General features: G+C 43.3%; 1 protein-coding gene across 2 annotated transcripts in view; it reads left to right on the plus strand.

Annotated features, from left to right (window-relative positions):
* The window catches only part of NDEL1 (nudE neurodevelopment protein 1 like 1), a 354,675-nt gene that overhangs the window by 190,627 nt on the left and 144,375 nt on the right, over positions 1 to 19,673 (plus strand). For both annotated transcript variants that reach the window (XM_069200297.1, XM_069200298.1), the window contains exon 7: positions 6,233 to 6,324. In XM_069200297.1, coding sequence (XP_069056398.1) covers positions 6,233 to 6,324 — 92 coding nt within the window. The remainder of the gene's footprint in view (positions 1 to 6,232; positions 6,325 to 19,673) is intronic.

Below are 19,673 nucleotides of genomic sequence, written 5' to 3' on the forward strand. Positions count from 1 at the left end.
CAGAACACTTTCATATGGTCACTCTGCAAGACAACGTTCCCCTACTGCAGCAACAAGATTACATGACCGCATTAGACCTCAAGGATGTTTATTTCCACATTCCCTTACATCAAGCCCATCGAAAATATCTAAGATTTTTCATAGCAGGAAAACACTACCAATTAAAAGTGCTACAACTCGGGGTAACAGCACCAGGGCTGTTCACCAAATGCTTAGCAGTTGTTGCAGCATTCCTCAGGAGACAACACACACGTCTTCCCATATCTAGACGAGTGGCTCATAAAAGCCAGTACAATTCAAATTAGGCAACAACATACTCCATATGTACAGTAGACATCCTACACAATCTATGATTCACAATCAGTTGCCACAAATCTCACTTGCAACCATCACCGATACAACCGTATCTGGGAACAATTCTGAGCACTCAATCCAGCATATCCAAACCCAGTAAGAATCCAAGAATTTCACAATCTCATATCTCAACTACAATACAACCACACTTATACAGTAAACCTAATGATGAAACTATTGGGAATGATGGCTTTCTGCATAGCCATAGTCCCCAATGCAAGACCGCACATACAACCACTACAGCAGTGTCTTTCTCAAAATGGTCTCAGGCACAGACCACAAACACAACAGATGCATCACTGATATGTTGAGGAACTCATCTCAACAACCTTACTATGCAGGGGGAATGGGACTCAATTCAACAGACTTATCACATAAACTACTTGGAATTACTAGCAGTATTCCTAACACTCTTAAGCTTTTCAGACACAAATCACGCACAAAGTAGTGTTAATACGGACAGACAATATGACCACAATGTATTAACCACAAAAACAGGGGGGGGGGCACACTCATCTCAATTGTCCCTTTTAGTACAGACAATTTGGAACTGGGCAATTCACAATCACATTCAATTACTGGCAGAGTATCTTCTAGGGTTACACAATCAACTAGCAGACCTATTATGCAGGGCGCAGCAACAAGTCCACGAATGGGAAATACACACAAGTGATTCAACAGTACTTCCAAATGTAGGGACACCAGCCGTATGTCTTTTCGCCACAAAAGAAAATGCAAAATGCCTAACCTTCACATTCAGGTACCCACACCTTCAATCCAAGGGCAATGCCCTATTTATGATCTGATCAGGGATATTTGCTTACGCTTTTCCACCTCTCCCACTAATTCCATCTCTGATTTAAAAAGAAAAAAAAAAAAAAGAAACAAACCTCACTCACTATGATTTCCATAGCTCCCACATGGGCATATCAACATTGGTACACAACACTATTGGGCCTGTCTGTAGTACCACATCACAAGCTGCCAAACAGACCAGATATGTTGAATCAAAGCGATGAACAAATCAGACATCCAAATCCCAGCACACTAAACCTGGTGGTTTGACTCCTGAAGTCATTGTGTTTGGCTACTTACAACTTCCATCTGAATGTATCGATATTCTAAAAGAAGCACACAAACCCACAACTAGACAATAGTACGCAGCTAAATGGAAACGTTTTGTCTATTATTGTCATCCCAAAAATATTGATCCATTTAAAGCTTCAGTACAAGATATTGTTTTCTATTTGCTACACCTACAAAAAGCAAACCTGGCGTATTCATCTATTAGGATTCATGTAACAGCTATAGCTCCTTACCTTGAAAACAGACAACATATTTCCTTGTTCAGAATTCCTGTTATAAAGGCCTTTATGGAAGGTCTTAAAAGGGTTATTCCACCTAGAGTTCCTCCAGCCCCGGTGTGGAATCCTAATATTGTACTCACAAGACTTATGTGGCCTCTATTTGAACCCATGCATTCTTGTACTCTACAGTTTCTATCATGGAAAGTAGCTTTCTTAGTAGCAAACACTTCTTAAAGAAGTGTTAACAAAATTAAAGCGTTCACTTTTCAAGAACCTTTCTTTCAAATTCATAACGACAAAGTAGTTCTTGGAACAAATCCAAAAGTTTACCAAAGGTGGTTTCACCTTACATATCAATCAGTCAGTGGAATTGCCAGTCATACTTCCACAGCCAAGTTCAGTTGTTGAAAGAGTTCTTCACACCCGTGATGTTAGGAGCTCCCATGTACTATATACACAGAACAAAAGATTTCAGAAAATCCAAACAACTTTGTTGTATTTAAAGAACCTCACAAAGGTAATTCTATTTCAAAAAATGGATTAGCCAGATGGATAGTGAAATGTATTCAGACTTGCTATCTTAAAGCTAAAAGACAGGTATCAGTAATTCCTAAAGCACATTCCACTAGGAAAAAGGGAGCTTCAATGGTATTCTTAGGGAATATACCAATGGCAGACATATGCAAAGCTACCACATACTACACACATTTTTACTAAACACTACCTTGTGGATGTGTTCTCGCCAATAAGCAAATGTTGGACAGGCAGTACTTAGAATGCTATTTCAAACTAATCCAACTCCTACAGGCTATCCACTGCTTATTTTTGGAGGGGACTGATTTACAATCTATGCAAAGCAAGTGTATCTACAGCTACACATGCCATTGAACGGAAAGTGTTACTTACCCAGTAGACATCTGTTCGTGGCATGTAGTGCTGTAGAGTCACATGCGCCCTCCCTCCTCCCTGGGAGCCTGTAGCCATTGTAGTACAATATATTGTAAATATGTAAATACATTGCATGGGCATCTCATTTCTTTACTATATATCTACATATAAATTTATACATTCTTTACTTCACCCTCCTGCAGGAAAACAGTCTAACAAAGAATGTGTATTATTACAGAGAGGAGTCACTCGATCCCCTGACTTGAAAACCTTCTTTGAAGAAAAATAACTTGTAACACTCCGAGCCCAATACTAGATGATGGGCTTACCAACATCACTCACACATTTACCAGGCATCATTGTGTCCACATCTGACCCACCAAGATGCTGTGGTTGTCCAGACTGTTTTAAAGACTTTTTTTTCCAGACATCTGTATCCGACACTGACTAGCCTCTGTTTTACAGGGCTACTGCTTCATGGTCAATGCAGAGTATGTGTACTGACAGCCACACATGCTGCGATTTAAAAATGTTACCTTGTAAGCTTCTGTTTATAATATGTAGTGCTGTAGACTCATGTATGCCCACCTCCTTCCCCTGAAAGCTTGATTGCGGGTGTCTTCTTTATTTACTAGTTGACTGCATAATTCTCGCAGCGCTCCATGCTGCACTCACTCAACACTCCATACACATTTTCACGTGCTGTGTGAAAAACAGTCAAAGATGGAGCTTGTCCAATAAAGGAGGAGTCACAGCATATGTCACAACTCGACTTTTTCAAAGAAAAACAACTTACAAACGTCAGAGCCCAACATTAGGTTAGAGGATGCTGCAGAGATTGTCAATCTACAGCCCTGACTTCTACAAACAGATGTTTACTCAGTAATATTTTCCCTCTTGGCTTTGAATAAATGCTACAGGCCATCAAAATGATATTTAGTTTGTCCAATGATGTAGCATTTGATAGTTGTTTTTTTAGTCACTTAGTGTTGGATGAACAAAAACTGGTTGGAGATTAACACCATTATATTTTTTAACATATTTATTTCATTTTTATTACATTACATAAGCATTGAACAATGCACATGCAAGCAGCAAGCCAATACCTGCATTGAATCTCTGACTACCCCTCGCACTCCTGAAGGTCCAAGCACAGATTGTGATCACCATACAGTTTCATATTGCCCCCTCCTCAGATGGCGACCTTATGGTGAGGTTTCTTTTTCTGAAGTGTTGCACGTGCTTTCCGTTAGTCCATGGTAAGCTCTTTGCCGGCTCCAAGCGTTTTCAAACTTGTTGGGGCATCCATGGCTCTCATATACCACTCTCTCTGCCTCCATACATACATTCATTCTCTCTCACCACAAGTCCCTTGTATAAGCAGGAGTTTTGCTGACAGTCTGGCCACATTGCTTGTTGCCATCACAAAGCCCAGCACACAGAACAACAGCTGTTTATGTGGGATGTATGAGTCACAGGGTATGCCTAGTATAATCAATTGGTGTGTTCTATGGAGGTCTACTACTCTAGTTCATGGACAAGTTCGCCTCCAATATTCTCAAGTAGGTTCCTAAGATTATGTTGAAAGCATCTCTCAAATCAACCTAAATTTGATTGGAAAAGTTGGTAGGTTGGTCCTTTGGCCTGCATTCTCTGGAATGTTCTGTCTGAAGGACTGAAGCATCATGTGTGGTTTAGAAATCCTTTATAGATCAATCTTTTTGATTAATGTGCCTTGGTTGTTTTTTCCTATTTCCCTTGGAGTGGTTTGGTGCTTCTCTTGTTAGGCACTGTATAGAATAAGTTGATAATTGTCTCTTCCCTTGTCTCCTCATTCAGCTCCTAACTGTACCAACTTTCAACTTGGGGTATCTCAAGGGCCAACTGACTCAGTACTCATCTCAGCTTATCAAGAAACTCTGCCTTATCTGTGGCCGCTTCACACCAGTAAAACACAGGTCATCCTGAAGTTTGAAAATCGGCTGAAATAGGTGCTTCAGGACTTGATCAGTAGATCAGAGCAGTCAACCAGTTTCAGTAGCTCAGAGCAGTTGACTAGTTTCTATTAAAAACTCACTGAAACTGCAATCCAAAATAGGGATGCTAACCATAGGAACATAAACAAATGACAACTATCTGTTCACAGGAAATCTGCTCTCTTCCAGCGTCATGCACTAAATTAAAAAGAAATCTGTGAATGAATATGGACTCAGCTTATCACTGATCTCAAAAGTGGACCAAGTCTCAAGAAGTGCTTTTAAACTCTTCAGTGTATTTTCCCTTACAAAGGTTTCCCAAAGAAGCTACTTACAGCTTCAGCTCTTATTTGTCTCACCTAGTCTATGAAAATTCTTTGTATTCTGAAGAATGTAAAGACTCTAAATGCAACTAGTACCTCTACATTGCTACATCACATTAGCCTTCCAAGTGCTTCATTGGCTACATGTTGCTGGACCCTAAAATCTTTCTCTCTAATATGGCTACCCTGCTAATTGCCCACCTTGCAAGATATGCATCAAAGGGACCTCCTCCATAGAGGTAGCAAAATTATGAAATTAGTTATCAGGAAGGCAGTAAAGACCTGGCTCTTCTGACACAGATAACTTTAGATCACATTGACCAAGTACCCAGTAATGTACAATAGAAGGATATATATAGCAGATGACCCAGAACCAACACACCAAAGAACTAGAACCAAATTTTAAACATAAGGATGGAAGGCAAAATCAACTAACCAGTTCTCTCACTCTTCTTTGGTTCACTCCATCAATAAGCTTAGCTACAGGGTCTCAGTAACGTGAGCAGGGCTGCTGCTCATCATGCATGACCTTAAAGGCCTTCTCACTTACTTCACAGTTATAAGCTTCTCAGTACCAGCGAGACATAATGCTATATAGGGTTAAGGTTTGCATCCCTCTTTGTTCCACTACACTCTCAAACACAGCAGCATATGACAAGATAGGACTGTTGTGGTTATCATGCAACATACCAAAACACTTCTCATAAAGACGTCCAGTCAAGTAGAATCAACGTAGTAGCCTGCTACCCTTCTACCTAAGCACTTTGGTCCCTAGTCAGTTGACAAAAGCACCATAGAAAGTCATCTATCTTATCTGGTCAAAAACTGCCATACTCTTGAATGTCATCTAATGTACACCTTGATGTTGTTTTTTGTAAGTGTCTAAGTTAGTATTGTTCTTTTCTGAATAACACTATTAAGAGATAGTTTAGTACCTGACTGAGTGACAATCAGACAAGAGTTGTTTCTTGTTGATATTAATTGTGTCCGTTACCTGTGTAGTTGACCATGAAATAGCTGGTAGTTTTACTATAGGTCCTAGTTGTCAGAATTTCCTGTATTTGATTTCCATCATTAAGTGACAAGAAGGCAGGTATCATAAAGTAGCACGTTCTGACTTATGGTTTTGCAGATCACCTGTTTGGTTATTTGTTGAAACACTGTATGAATGGCTGCTTTGCTTCGGACATTGTGACTCCTTGTGTCCATACTGCACTTGTCATGCATACAAACACACTGGTACGTTATGTGCTAAGGACTACAAAGAAATAGAAGAACATCTTATTGATATACAATAATATTCTTGTACAGTTTTACTGATTCTTGGTAAAGTAGTCTGTGAAATGTTGGCTTCATTTAGTAACCAAAGCCATTTTATCTCTAGGTATACCCAATGGGTTTGGTACTTCCCCGCTAACACCTTCTGCCAGAATATCTGCACTCAATATTGTAGGTGATCTGCTACGCAAAGTAGGGGTAAGTACCTTTTTTTATTGATTTAATGATTGGTGTTTTTTAGAAGTTTGATATTTACACGGTTCTGTTCTTCATTCATTGCACTGTCAAAATACCAAAGATTAACACTGAAGTTCTTATGAAGTTCTCCATGACATTTGTATTTTTTTAAATTTTTTTTTACTTCTCACTCATGTCCACGTTTTAAGAGTTATACTCTGCATGCCCATATTCTTCATTGTAAGCTAGCCTTTCACTTGATGAATTAATTGTAAATATTCATGAAGTCCTTGCTCTAGATTTCTGCAAGTCATGAGCTACGGCTTGGTCATCGGGGAACGTAGATTATTGTGTGTGGACTTAATGGCTCCATAATGCCATCTGGGGATTATATCATTGCATTGCTCATGGTTCCTTCTCAGACTAAATATCCTAAGATCCTACAAAAGATTGAGGTGGAGCTCAGAAAACTAATGTTTGATTTAATTTAGTGGAAAATGGCGGTACAAGCTGTAGGCTGTGCACTGAGTCAAAACATTTCAATACTGGTCTGGGTGGATTAAAAAGCTGCCTTGCAGGATTGCATGAAACAAGGGATCTGGACTCTTCATGTGGTAGTTGGTGAATGATGACTGTCTGATAAGTAACTGTTGAGAAAATCTTCTTCTACTGTGGTGCTGAAGCCACAATATGTGTGCCCAAGGTTGAGGCTTATGAGAAATTGGCATACATTTTACGCAGTGAAGTTCGCAAAGAGTGACTCCTCGCATTCAGTCACTTTCAGGAATCGTAATGCAGAAGTATGAGAAACCCTTTATCTGTACCAGATTTTCCAGGACTTTACTGACGAAGTGTTGTTCAATAGAAGGAGTCTACTTTTACTTTACTCATTATCCAGTGGCAGACTTACTGTTGCCTTAGGAGAACATGACACATCTTCAGATTTTTCCCTCCCTTTCGAGTCTAAGAGATTGGTAACTATCACAATGAAAGTTTTCACTTAAAGTTTTTCAAGCTCGAAGCTTTATGATTTCTATCAGTAATGTAGCCAGATTCTATACCCTTCGTGACAGTTGCTATAAGAGTGGGTGAATCATTCACTTGTGGAAAGGATTCATCCAAGTAGGTTTGCACAGGCTGGGCTTCACTTTGACTCTTATTCTGTTACAAAAACTTTTTCTACCACTTAAACCATGAGACCTCTCACCTGGCCTTTAATCAGGATTTTCGGTCCATGATTTCAGAAATGCATCTGGATATAGTTGTTTGGGGACATGGCAAGGATACTTTGGAGAACTTTAAGAGCCTCTGGTCCTTTCAGGTCCGACAGTTCACTGTACTCAACAGTATACACTCATGACTCTCACCCAGCAGCAAAAATAAGCTGGCAGGAGTTCAGTCCTTCACGAGGCATCCCTGTTATTCAAAACATGTTTTGTCTTCTACTTCATCTCAGTTATTGCTCTAAAATGCACTGTATTTAGTTGTGAGTTTAGGCTTTGGCCCTGTACACATGTTGATCATCTTCCCTGCAGGATTTCATTGGGCAGAAGTTGTGTACGTCCGCTGAAAAAGAGGGCTTGTATTGCAAAGAATATACTGAACAGTATAGGCTAGAGATGATTATGGTGACAAGCCACTAATCAAGGATGTAGTCCAGGTTGGCTCATTGTGAGTAGTTCTTTTGGATGTCAGAGGTCTGATCTATTATTATGAAACGTTATTACAAAGGCAGAAGTCTTGAATTATTTTTATGAAAGCTTGTGTTAAAGCCAGTAATCTTTTGTGATTAGTTTGCATTACACTAATATGTCTTTCCTCAGATTAGTCCGCCTAAGTGGTAACATTGCTCATAGCTGATGCTGTGGAAATTAACGTAGACCCTGAGTCAGATAGCGTAGGAAGGATCTTGTAACCCTGTGATTGACGCAGTAGGAGACGGTTTCACATTGTGAACTCTGAACATACAGGAAGGTGCTTAACATTGAAGTGGTAGCCAAAACCCACACAAAATGGTTTTAAATTGTGTACTTTGTGACAGGTACCATAGGAAGGAATTTTACATGTTAAACTGTGTGCCAAAGCACTTAAGCAGGAGCTTTACATTATGAACCTTCTGACAAATATAATAACAAGGGGTTTACAATGTGAACTCGGGCAAATGAAATGGGAAGGGGATTTTCACTGTGAACCCTATGTTAAATAAATAGAAGAAATTTAAATTGTGAAATCCATGAAAAACACCATATGTAAGGGCTTTACGTTTTCTGCTTATTAGGTAGGTCCCTTTTCAGGCTAGTCACAATAACAACTTAATGTTCATGTCAGTTTGCCCTTTAAGTCACCTAAAATATTTGATGGGTCTTTCCAGGCAAACCCCACCAGGTCTCTTTATGTTCACGTTCAAGTCACATCAGTGTGGAATTTAACAAAATATCTTATTGTCTGTGGGACAGGCTGCGCCATGAATCTACTTGTCCTGTAAAAATAAATCCACTTGTTTCTTTGGTGCCAATTATAGTGGCGACAAATTAGGCCAGTAAGTTCCTTATATAAGAGCTCTGATAATAGCCTCTGTGATTATGCCAGAGCTCATACTATAGTACAATTTAAATGCTAGCAATTTATTTCCACCTTTCCACAGATCACATACTAGGGCTGTAAGTAGCAGTGAGCAATAGTTCCAGGGATGGAATGCCCTTTTGAATTCGTGCAAACCTAATAAGTTACATGTTTTAGGGGTCTTCACCAGGTCATCTCTAATTTTTTTTCCAATACTGAGAATGGTTGGAAAAGTACACCTGCAAGAAAAGAAGTAAAACTTCACCAGTATTGGGGTATCTTTCATAGATTCGTATGCTTGACTCATTCCCCATAGTCGAAGTGGGAGACCCACAGTACATAGAAAGCAGTAAATTAAAATGTTACATTGAAGTTAATGGAAAAGTACATTCACTTTAATAGCTTATCAATGTTACTAGAAATGACCCAAAGTTCAACCAGTCAGGCGAGAGCATCCTTTAGAACCCTCACCACAGAGGCTCCAGTCTCTCAAATTTTCTACTGCACGTCGTGTGAAGGGAGTCTCCCTGAGCTCTGCTCAGTTTACTATTTCCTGACAGGAATTCTTCTGAATACTATTATTGCTTCCACAACTGTGACTTCTTCATCATGTCTACAGCCAATGAAGGTTTACTTCGACCCTGCAGCACCCGTGGAAAACTACGGCTTCACTGTGAAGACCCTCACAAGGACTGCAGATAGTATCTTCACCCAGAACACAAGGTGAAAGATTGTAAAATTTGTCAAACGTTTCCTCACAAGACCTTGAGAAACTGAGGCCAGGCTCCTGCTTCGGCTTCTAAAGCTTAAATCCACGGAATACTTCTCTCTGATGATGATGACAGTGACACCTCACGGAAATCTGTGGCATCAAGAGAGGAAAAGATCTGTGGAGAGTTTCTCTCCAAAACGAAGTAAGGCAGCCAAGAAAAGGCACAGTGTGGGAGAAAAAAAGGACGTTCCTGCCATTTCAAAGAAAGAGAAGAAGGGTCATTCTGAACCTTCCACAACAGCTGCCAGTAAAATTAAAATCACACACATCCAGATTTCTTGCCACCATCGACGTAAAAAATTTCAGTCTTGTTGACAACAGCTTTGATCACCATTGCTACCACAGCAACAGCAGTGTTTACAGCACCGCCTTCATCCATAACGTTTGCTGTTATTATCAACAACTATAAAATCAGTGAGCATAAAGCATAGACTTTCTTTACTGTCAGCAACGCCCCATGGTAAGAAAGCATCAACAAAATCATCCAACATAAATCAATAAACGAAGAGGTTCTACTCAATATCACGCCTGTTGACGTCGGTAAAGAAATTGACTACCACAAAGACTTCTAAATCGGTGACGGTATCTCCATCGACATCACCATACATACTGACGACGCCAGCTCCGTCGACAGCAGCTCAGACGATGCCAGCTCTTTCGACGGCAGCTCCAAGGACAACACCGTAGACAGCCCATTTCTTTCCTTCAGACACACTGAAAAAAGCCTACACAGTTGACAGCAATTCATTTTGGCACAACTGTCCTTTTTACCCTTAAGATTATTAACAGTAAGGCGTAAATCCGCTCAAGAGACATTAGTACCGTCACATATGTCACCCAGTAAGGTATCGCCTGTACCTCCAGAAACTCTTCTTGATGACAAGTAATATGGAGATGAATATTCCGATGATGAGTTGTTTGCAGTGGCTCGTAGTCCTTCAGACCTACGAATTAAATCCCCGGAAGATGATGAGGAAGACCAGCAGTATGAACAGTTGTATGTTCAAGAATTGTTTGGTGACCAACAGCGCACAGGATCACAACAACATCAACATGAGCCAACAGTGCAGAAGCCAGTGTCACTGATTGCCAATTTGCAGCATATGATGCAAGATTACTACAATAGATTCCCACCACCGGGATCAACTACTCCACTACCGCAACGACCACTGCTGTTAAGTCCTTCTACCATAGATCAATCCTCAGAGTTCCAGGTACCTAGAATACCGTTGCCACATCCATCTCCACCTCTGGAAAATGATCCGCCTTCCTCGAACATGGACCAAGAAGGAGGGGAGATCCAGGACATTGTCCTATTCATTGGATGACTACCAGACACAGACACCATACCCCTCTACTCCACCACCAGTAGATTCCCTGCCACAGGACATAGGAGGGTTCCATAGTATTATGGAATGAGCAGCCAAAAGTTTCCAGCTTCCCATTGTCGCAAAACAATCCGATTGCTTTCTTTATGACTTTAAAGAAAATACCAGAAAGTCAATTTGTGCGATCCCGATTTTGGATTTCATCTGGGAAGAGGACCTTGATCCGATGCAGATCCCATCCTCCATACCAGCGGTACTTCCCAGACTAGGCAAAAAGTAGAAGGCGGCAAAAAATACTCACCAGCTTGTTTGTTTTGCCAGCCCAAACCCAACTCTGTGATAACTCCGGCAGCCCAGCGCAGGTCCAGAAACCCATACTCTCTGCTTTCCACGCTCCCAAATAAGGATGGACGGCGCTTGGACACAATTAAAAAAACAACAAAAAAAACATCCACAATGGCGGCTACATCGGTCACAGCAGCAAACTCATTAGCAATCCTAGGACAATACGGTCGCCAGATGTGGTCGGACTTCTCCAAATATATCGATCTCCTTCCCGAGGATGCTAGAGCTGAAGCGCCGAAGATCTTACAAGAGAAGCTCTTTGCTGAGATCATAGATTGTGCAATAGATGTATCGTCCACAGGCTTTTGCCAGCTAGCCAGAGCTGCAGTACTAAGATGTCAGGGATGGCTAAATGCCACTTCCTTCCACCTGGAGGTTCAGATGAGAGTTCTAGACATGCCATATGATGAAGAACTCCTGTTCGGCAAGCATGCCGATGAGGCACTACAATTGATAAAACCAGACACGGGTAGATCTTTGGGTACCCTACAGTTCAGAAGGCAGCCCTTTCAAGGGGCAAGAGGTAGAGGACTTTACTTTTACAGAGGCGGCCTCCACCAATATAGACAATACGAACCTTATCAGAGCCAGTTTCGTTCAGCCACCACGCAGCAACAACAACCCTACAGGCAACCACCATCTGCAGTCTGCAGACATCCCACCAGAGGAAAGCCTTCCTATAGGGGCAAGGACACATCCAGAAAACACTGACCTCCACCAGGTTCCTGCCTCCAACCCCTATGCCAATACTCAGATAGGGGACAGAATTTCCAGCTTCTCCTACCAATGGTCCCAGATCATCTCAGAGTGATGGGTTCTGAATATTATCACTAGAGAACATACCCTAGAATTTCAACATACTCCTCCAGATGTACCACCATGAGGACCCCCACCTGCTCACCTTAAGGAGCTCCTTTTACAAATTACCACAGTGAGGGTAAGGGAGCAATAGAGATCATACTGAAGTCTCAGAGGAGAACCGGCTTCTACTCTTGCTTCTTCCCCATTTTAAAAAAGACAGGAGACTGGCACACCATCTTAGACTGCTGTAGGAAGGTGGCTCTGTATATACTATCTCAAAGTAAGAGATAGTGTGCGCAGAGTCCAAGGGTTCCCCGTAGAGGTATGATAGTGGCAAAAGTAGATAATTCTAATGCTCTATTTTGTGGTAGTGTGGTTGAGCAGTAGGCTTCTCAGAGGGTAGTGTTAAGCATTTGTTGTACACACACACACACACACACACACACACACACACACACACACACACAGGCAATAAATGAGGAACACACACTCAAAGACTTAACTCCAGGCCAATAGTTTTTATATATAAAAATATATTTTCTTAATTTATTTTTAGAAACACAAGTTCAAAATTTGAAGTAAATGCATAAAATGCAAGGTACTTCACTCAGGTAAGTTTCCTCTTCCGGCGGGAAGAGTGAGGTATTGGAAAGTTGCCGAAAAGTTGCAATATTGTTGCGGTTTGTTGAGCAGAGCCGCTGCTCACGGGCGTTTCTTGGTCCTTAGGTTCAGGGCAGTCCTCTGAGGCTTCAGAGGTTGCTGGTCCCTGTTGGATGCGTCGCTGTTGAAGTTTTTCGAGTCAGGAGACAGGCCAGTCATCTTCCGTCGTCTCTGCAGGGCTTGTAGGTCAGCAGTCCTTCTTAGTTCAGGTTGCAGGAATCTGATTTCCTGGGTTCTGGGGTGCCCCTAAATACTGAATTTAGGGGTGTGTTTGGGTCAGGAGGGCAGTAGCCAATGGCTACTGTCCTGGAGGGTGGCTACACCCTCTTTGTGCCTCCTCCCTGAGGGGAGGGGGGCACATCCCTAATCCTATTGGGGGAATCCTCCAATCTCAAGATGGAGGATTTCTAAAGGCAGGGGTCACATCAGCTCAGGACACCTTCGGGGCTGGCCTGACTGGTGGGTGACTCCTCCTTGTTTTTCTCATTATCTCCTCCAGCCTTGCCGCCAAAAGTGGGGGCAGTGGCCGGAGGGGCGGCATCTCCACTAGCTGGGATGCCCTGGGGTGCTGTAACAAATTGCATGAGCCTTTGAGGCTCAACACCAGGTGTTACGATTCCTGCAGGGGGTGGTGAGAAGCACCTCCACCCAGTGTAGACTTTGTTTCTGTCCTAAGAGAGCACAAAGGCTCTCACCCCAGGGGGGCAGAAACTTGTCTCAGTGGCAGGTTGGCACTGATCAGTTATTCCTGCACTGATGGATTGGGTTAATTACAGGGGGCATCTTCTAAGATGCCCTCTGTGTGAATTTTGTAATAAATCCAACACTGGCATCAGTGTGGGTTTATTTTTCTGAAAAGTTTGATACTAAACTTCCCAATATTCAGTGTAGCCATTATGGAGCTGTGGAGTTCGTTTTGACAAACTCCCAGACCATGTACTTAATATGGCAACACTGTATTTACAATGTCTAAGGATAGACTTAGACACTGTAGGGGCATATTGCTCATGCAGCTATGCCCTCACCTGTGGTATAATGCACCCTGCCTTAGGGCTGTAAGGCATACTAGAGGGGTGACTTAACTATGCCACAGACAGTATTTTGTGGGCATGGCATCCTGAGGGGGATGCCATGTCGGCTTTGCCTTTTTCTCCCCACCAACACACACAATCTGTAATGGCAGTGTGCATGTTTTAGGTGAGGGGTCCCTTAGGGTGGCACAGCACTTGCTGCAGCCCTTAGGGACCTTCCTTGGTCACAGGGCCCTTGGTACCACTGGTACCTTTTACAAGGGACTTATCTGTGTGCCAGGGATGTGCCAATTGTGGAACAATGGTACATTTTTAAGTGAAAGAACACTGGTGCTGGGGCCGTGTTAGCAGGGTCTCAGCACACTTCTCAGTCAAGTCAGCATCAATATCAGGCAAAAAGTGGGGGGGTAACTGCAACAGGGAGCCATTTACCTAAAACTGCGGAACAAATTCCTGAAAAAAAAAAAATCATTTCATATGGTCTCTCTACAGGATGTATTACAATTGCTCAGTCAAGAGGATCATACGATGGCCTTAGATCTCCAAGATGTCTGTTTTTTCATAAACCAAATTCCCCACAGGAAATTCTTACGCTTCAAGATAGCAGGCACCCACTACCAATTCAGAGTGTTACCATTCGGTCTGAGATCAGCTCCTTGAGTGTTTATCAAGGTCTTGGCTCCAGTGGCAGCATATCTCAGGCAAAAGGGAGTTCAAGTGTTTCCCTACTTGGATGATTGGCTCATAAAAGGGAACACAGCGTGCCAAGCAGCCAGAGACACAACAATATACCTATCTCTCTTCCAAACCATAGGCCTTTCAGTCAGTTAACAAAAATCACACCTAACTCAGTCAACCAACATCACCTTTCTAGGGGCCATATGAGATACGGAACAAGCGAAAGCCTTCACTTCTCAAGACAGGCAGAAGAAGATTCAAAATCGAGCGCTAAGCCTCGACAAAAGAAATTCCACTTCTATCTGAATCTACAAATCTTTTCTCAGAATGCTCTCCTCTTGGCTTTCATTGATACCAAACTTGAGATCACTTCAGCAACATTTAGACAGCCAGTGGACACAAATAAATGGATCTTTCAACGACATGGTTCAAATAACCCCACCAATGAAGTGGGCCATGAAATGGTGGTCGAAGACATCACACATGTCCGAGGGTCCCTGCTTCCTGAATCAAAGCCTGGAACATGTTCTGACCACAGATGCGTCATTAAGCTGATGGGGCGCGCATCTTCACAACCTGACAGTGAGAGGGAAATGGACCACCCAGGAAGCAGTGCTCCACATCAACTTGCTAGAATTAAAAACCATCTTCCTAGTGCTCAAATCTTTCCTAACCAAGATCAGAGGCTCATCAGTTTTTATCCGAACCAATAACACCACAAGCATGCACTAACTCAAAAAGCAAGCTGGAACACGCTGACCAATGCTCTCCCCAGGCGCAAGAAATATGGAATTTGGCACTTCGACATCACACAACTCTCAGGGTAGAACACATTCCAGGAGTGTCAACACCCTTGCGGACTCATTAAGCAGGACCACAACAACATGCCACGAGTGGGAGCTCAACCAGACAACTCTTAATCATCTTTTTCTTCCCTGGGGCAAGCCTAGTTTGGACCTCTTTGCGACAAAGGTTCACGGATCTCCTACTCCTCTCGGAGCAACCTCACATTCTGTTCGAACCAATACCGAACTTACTAACGATGAATTCAGACCATTTCCGTCATCCCAACCGACTTCTCTTCGGTTATCGGCCTGACTCCTGAATTTAATAAATTTTCTGAGCTAAATATTCCAACCGATTGTCATGAAGTCCTCGATAATGCTAGAGCCCATACTACAATTAAAACATACAAACTCAAATGGAAAAGATTATGTGTATGGTGTAAGGATTTTGATGTCCACCCTCTGACGACTGCTACCAAACAGATACTTCCATATCTTCTTTACTTGGCCTAATCGAGTCTTTGTCACTCATCCATCAAGGTTCACCTGGCAGCCATTTCTAGGTTGCGCTGTGCCGCTAATCCTCCATCTTTATGGCCTTCCAGAATAGTAAAACAATTCCTTAAGGGAGTTTTCAGGTTGTTTTCTCCAGTAAAAATCCATCCTCTTCCCTGGCATCTCAATGTTATACTCAATGTTATACTATCACAAATGGTGAAGCATCCATTTGGACCTATGCACAAGGCACAGTTGAAATACATTTCCTGGAAGACAACACGTCTCCTAGCGCTTACTTATGCAAAGATCAGTGACATTCAGGAATTCACAATCACTCAGTTTTTTTTCTCCAATTTAAGTCTGACACTCTCATCCTCAGGACTAATCCTAAATTTATTATCCCCAAAGTTCCCTCGGGCTTTCATCCGAATGAACCAGTAATATTGAAAACTTTTTTCCCAAATCCTCAAACTCCAGCAGAAATAGCACTACATTCTCTAGATATCAAGAGCTGTCTCAAATTCTACATACAAAAGACTAGCAGCTTTCGCAAAGCAGATCAATTCTTTGTAGGCTATGGACAACTAAAAAAGGGATATCTTGTTACCAAACAGACTATAGCTTGGTGGATTGCCACCGTCATACTATTTTGTCACCAGCTAACAGGAAAACCATTGACAACCACCGTCAAATCCCACTCCACCTGAGCTGTCTCCACCTCCGCAGCTCTCTTTGCAGGAGTGCCTATACAACAATTATGTAGAGCAGCAACGTGGTCTAGCAGGCACACCTTCACTGAGCACCATTGCCTAGATGCCAGTGAGACCAGCAGTTCTACGGAAATTATTTGCATAAGGTGAGACAGTTATTCTTTTTACCCACCGTCCACTATCTTTTTCTCCAGTATTGGATCTTTCATAGATTCACATTGTAGGAAGTTGGCTCTGTATGTACTATTTCAAAGTAAGAAATAGTGTGCACAGAGTCCAAGGGTTCCCCCTAGAGGTAAGATAGTGGCAAAAGTAGATAATTATAATGCTCTATTTTGTGGTAGTGTGGTCGAGCAGTAGGCTTATCAGAGGGTAGTGTTAAGCATTTGTTGTACACACCGGCAATAAATGAGGAACACACTCTCAAAGACTTACTCCAGGCCAATAGGTTTTTATATTGAAAAATATATTTTCTTAGTTTATTTTAAGAACCACAGGTTCAAGATTTACAGTTAATACTTTAAATGTAAGGTACTTCACTTAGATACTGTAGGAACTTTGAATAAAAGCAATATCACATACAGTCTTTGTAAAAATGTCAATAAGCTATTTTCAAAGTGGACACAGTGCAAAAATCAACAGTTCCTGGGGGAGGTAAGTAAAACACTTACAAGTCTCAGTTCTGGGGCAAAGGTAGCCCACTGTTGGGGGTTCAAGGCAACCCCAAAGTTACCACACCAGCAGCTCAGGGTCGGTCAGGTGCAGAGGTCAAAGAGGTGCCCAAAACACATAGGCGCCTATGGAGAACAGGGGTTCCAGCCTGCTAGCAGGTAAGTACCTGCGTCCTCGGGGCAGACCAGGGGATTTTGTACAGCACTGGGGGGGAGGGGGACACAAGTTGGCACACAAAACACACCCTCGGCGGCACAGGGGCGGCCGGGTGCAGTGTGCCAAGCAGGCGTCTGGTTTTGTAAAGGTTTCAACGGGGGGACCCGGGGTCACTCTAGCGGTGCAGGCAGGCACAGGGGGGCTTCTCGGGACAGCCACCACTTGGGCAAGGCAGAGGGTCGCCTGGGGGTCACTCCTGCGTCGAAGTTCGGTTCCTTCAGGTCCTGGGGGCTGCGGGTGCAGTGTTGGTTACAGGCGTCAGGTCCCTTGTGACAGGCAGTCGCGGTCGGGGAGCCTCTGGATTCTGTCTGCAGGCGTCGCTGTGAGGGCTCTGGGGGGGGTCATCTCTGGTTACTCGCGGGCTCGCAGTCGCCGGGGAGTCCTCCCTGAGGTGTTGGTTTTCTGAATCTCGAGCCAGGGGCGTCGGGTGCAGTGTGTGAAGTCTCACGCTTCCGGCGGGAAACGTGCAGTCTTTGAAAGTTGCTTCTTTGTTGCAAAGAAGTAGCTGGTTTTGAACAGGGCTGCTGTTAACAGGAGTTTCTTGGTCCTTTAGTCCAGGGCAGTCCTTTGAAGCTTCAGAGGTCGCTGGTCCCTGTCGGATGCGTTGCTGGAGCAGGTTTTCGAAGTTGGAGACAGGCCGGTAGGGCTTGGGGCCAAAGCAGTTGTCGTCTTCCTCCTTCTCTGCAGGCTTGTTGGTCAGCAGTCCTTGTTTCTTCAGGTTGCAGGAATCTGATTTCCTGGCTTCAGGGTCGCCCCTAAATACTGAATTTAGGGGGGTGTTTAGGTCTGGGGGGCAGTAGCCAATGGCTACTGTCCATGACGGTGGCTACACCCTCCTTGTGCCTCCTCCCTGAGGGTAGGGGGGCACATCTCTATTTCTGTTGGGTGAATCCTCTAAAATCAAGATGGAGGATTTCTAAAGGCAGGGGTCACCTCAGCTCAGGACACCTTAGAGGCTGTCCTGACTGGTGGGTGACTCCTTGTTTTTCTCATTATCTCCCCTGGACTTGCCGCCAAAAGTGGGGGCTGTGTCCAGGGGGCGGGCATCTCCACTAGCTGGAGTGCCCTGGGCCATTGTAACACGAAGCTTGAGCCTTTGAGGCTCACTGCTAGGTGTTACAGTTCCTGCAGGGGGGAGGTGCTAAGCATTTCCACCCAGGGCAGGCTTTGTTTCTGGCCTCCGAGAGCACCAAGGCTCTCACCCCAAGGGGTCAGAAACTCGCCTGTCAGCAGCAGGCTGGCACAGACCAGTCAGTCCTGCACTGAAGGATTGGGTAAAATACAGGGGGCATCTCTAAGATGCTCTCTGTGTGCATTTTTTAATAAATCCAACACTGGTATCAGTGTGGGTTTATTATTCTGAGAAGTTTGATACCAAACTTCCCAGTATTCAGTGTAGCCATTATGGAGCTGTGGAGTTCGTTTTTGACAAACTCCCAGACCATATACTTAATATGGCCACACTGTACTTACAATGTCTAAGAATAGACTTAGACACTGTAGGGGCATAATGCTCATGCAGCTATGCCCTCACCTGTGGTATAATGCACCCTGCTTTAGGGCTGGAAGGCCTGCTAGAGGGGTGACTTACCTATGCCACAGGCAGCATTTTGTGGGCATTGCATTCCTGAGGGGGATGCCTTGTCGACTTTGCCTTGTTCTCCCCACCAACACACACAATCTGCAATGGCACTGTTCATGTTTTAGGTGAGGCGTCCCTTAGGGTGGTACGACACATGCTGCAGCCCTTAGGGACCTTCCCTGGTCACAGGGCCCTTGGTACCACTGGTATCTTTTACAAGGGACTTATCTGTGTACCAGGGGTGTGCCAATTGTGGAAACAATGGTACATTTTAAGTGAAAGAACACTGGTGCTGGGGCCTGGTTAGCAGGGTCCCAGCACACATCTCAGTCAAGTCAGCATTAATATCAGGCAAAAAGTGGGGTATAACTGCAACAGGGAGCCATTTTCCTACACACATGCTTGAATATTCCCCATTGTCGCAGTAGGAGTCCCACAGTACATTAATAAAGCAGTTCACTTATACTTGTAGATCTGTGTGTGTGTGTGTGTGTGTGTGTGTGTGTGTGTGTGTGTGTGTGTGTGTGTGTGTGTGTGTGTGTGTATGTGTATATATATATATATATATATATATATATAATAATAATAATATATATATGTTCGGTGGCATGTGTAGCTGCAGATACACATGCTGTGCATATCCTGCCATCTAGTGTTGGGCTCTGAGTGTTACAAGTTGTTTTTCTTCAAAGAAGTCTTTTTTTTCGAGTCACGGGATCAAATGACTCCT

The sequence above is a fragment of the Pleurodeles waltl genome, chromosome 7 (assembly GCF_031143425.1).
Source record: "Pleurodeles waltl isolate 20211129_DDA chromosome 7, aPleWal1.hap1.20221129, whole genome shotgun sequence".
NCBI classification, from domain to species: Eukaryota; Metazoa; Chordata; class Amphibia; order Caudata; family Salamandridae; genus Pleurodeles; species Pleurodeles waltl.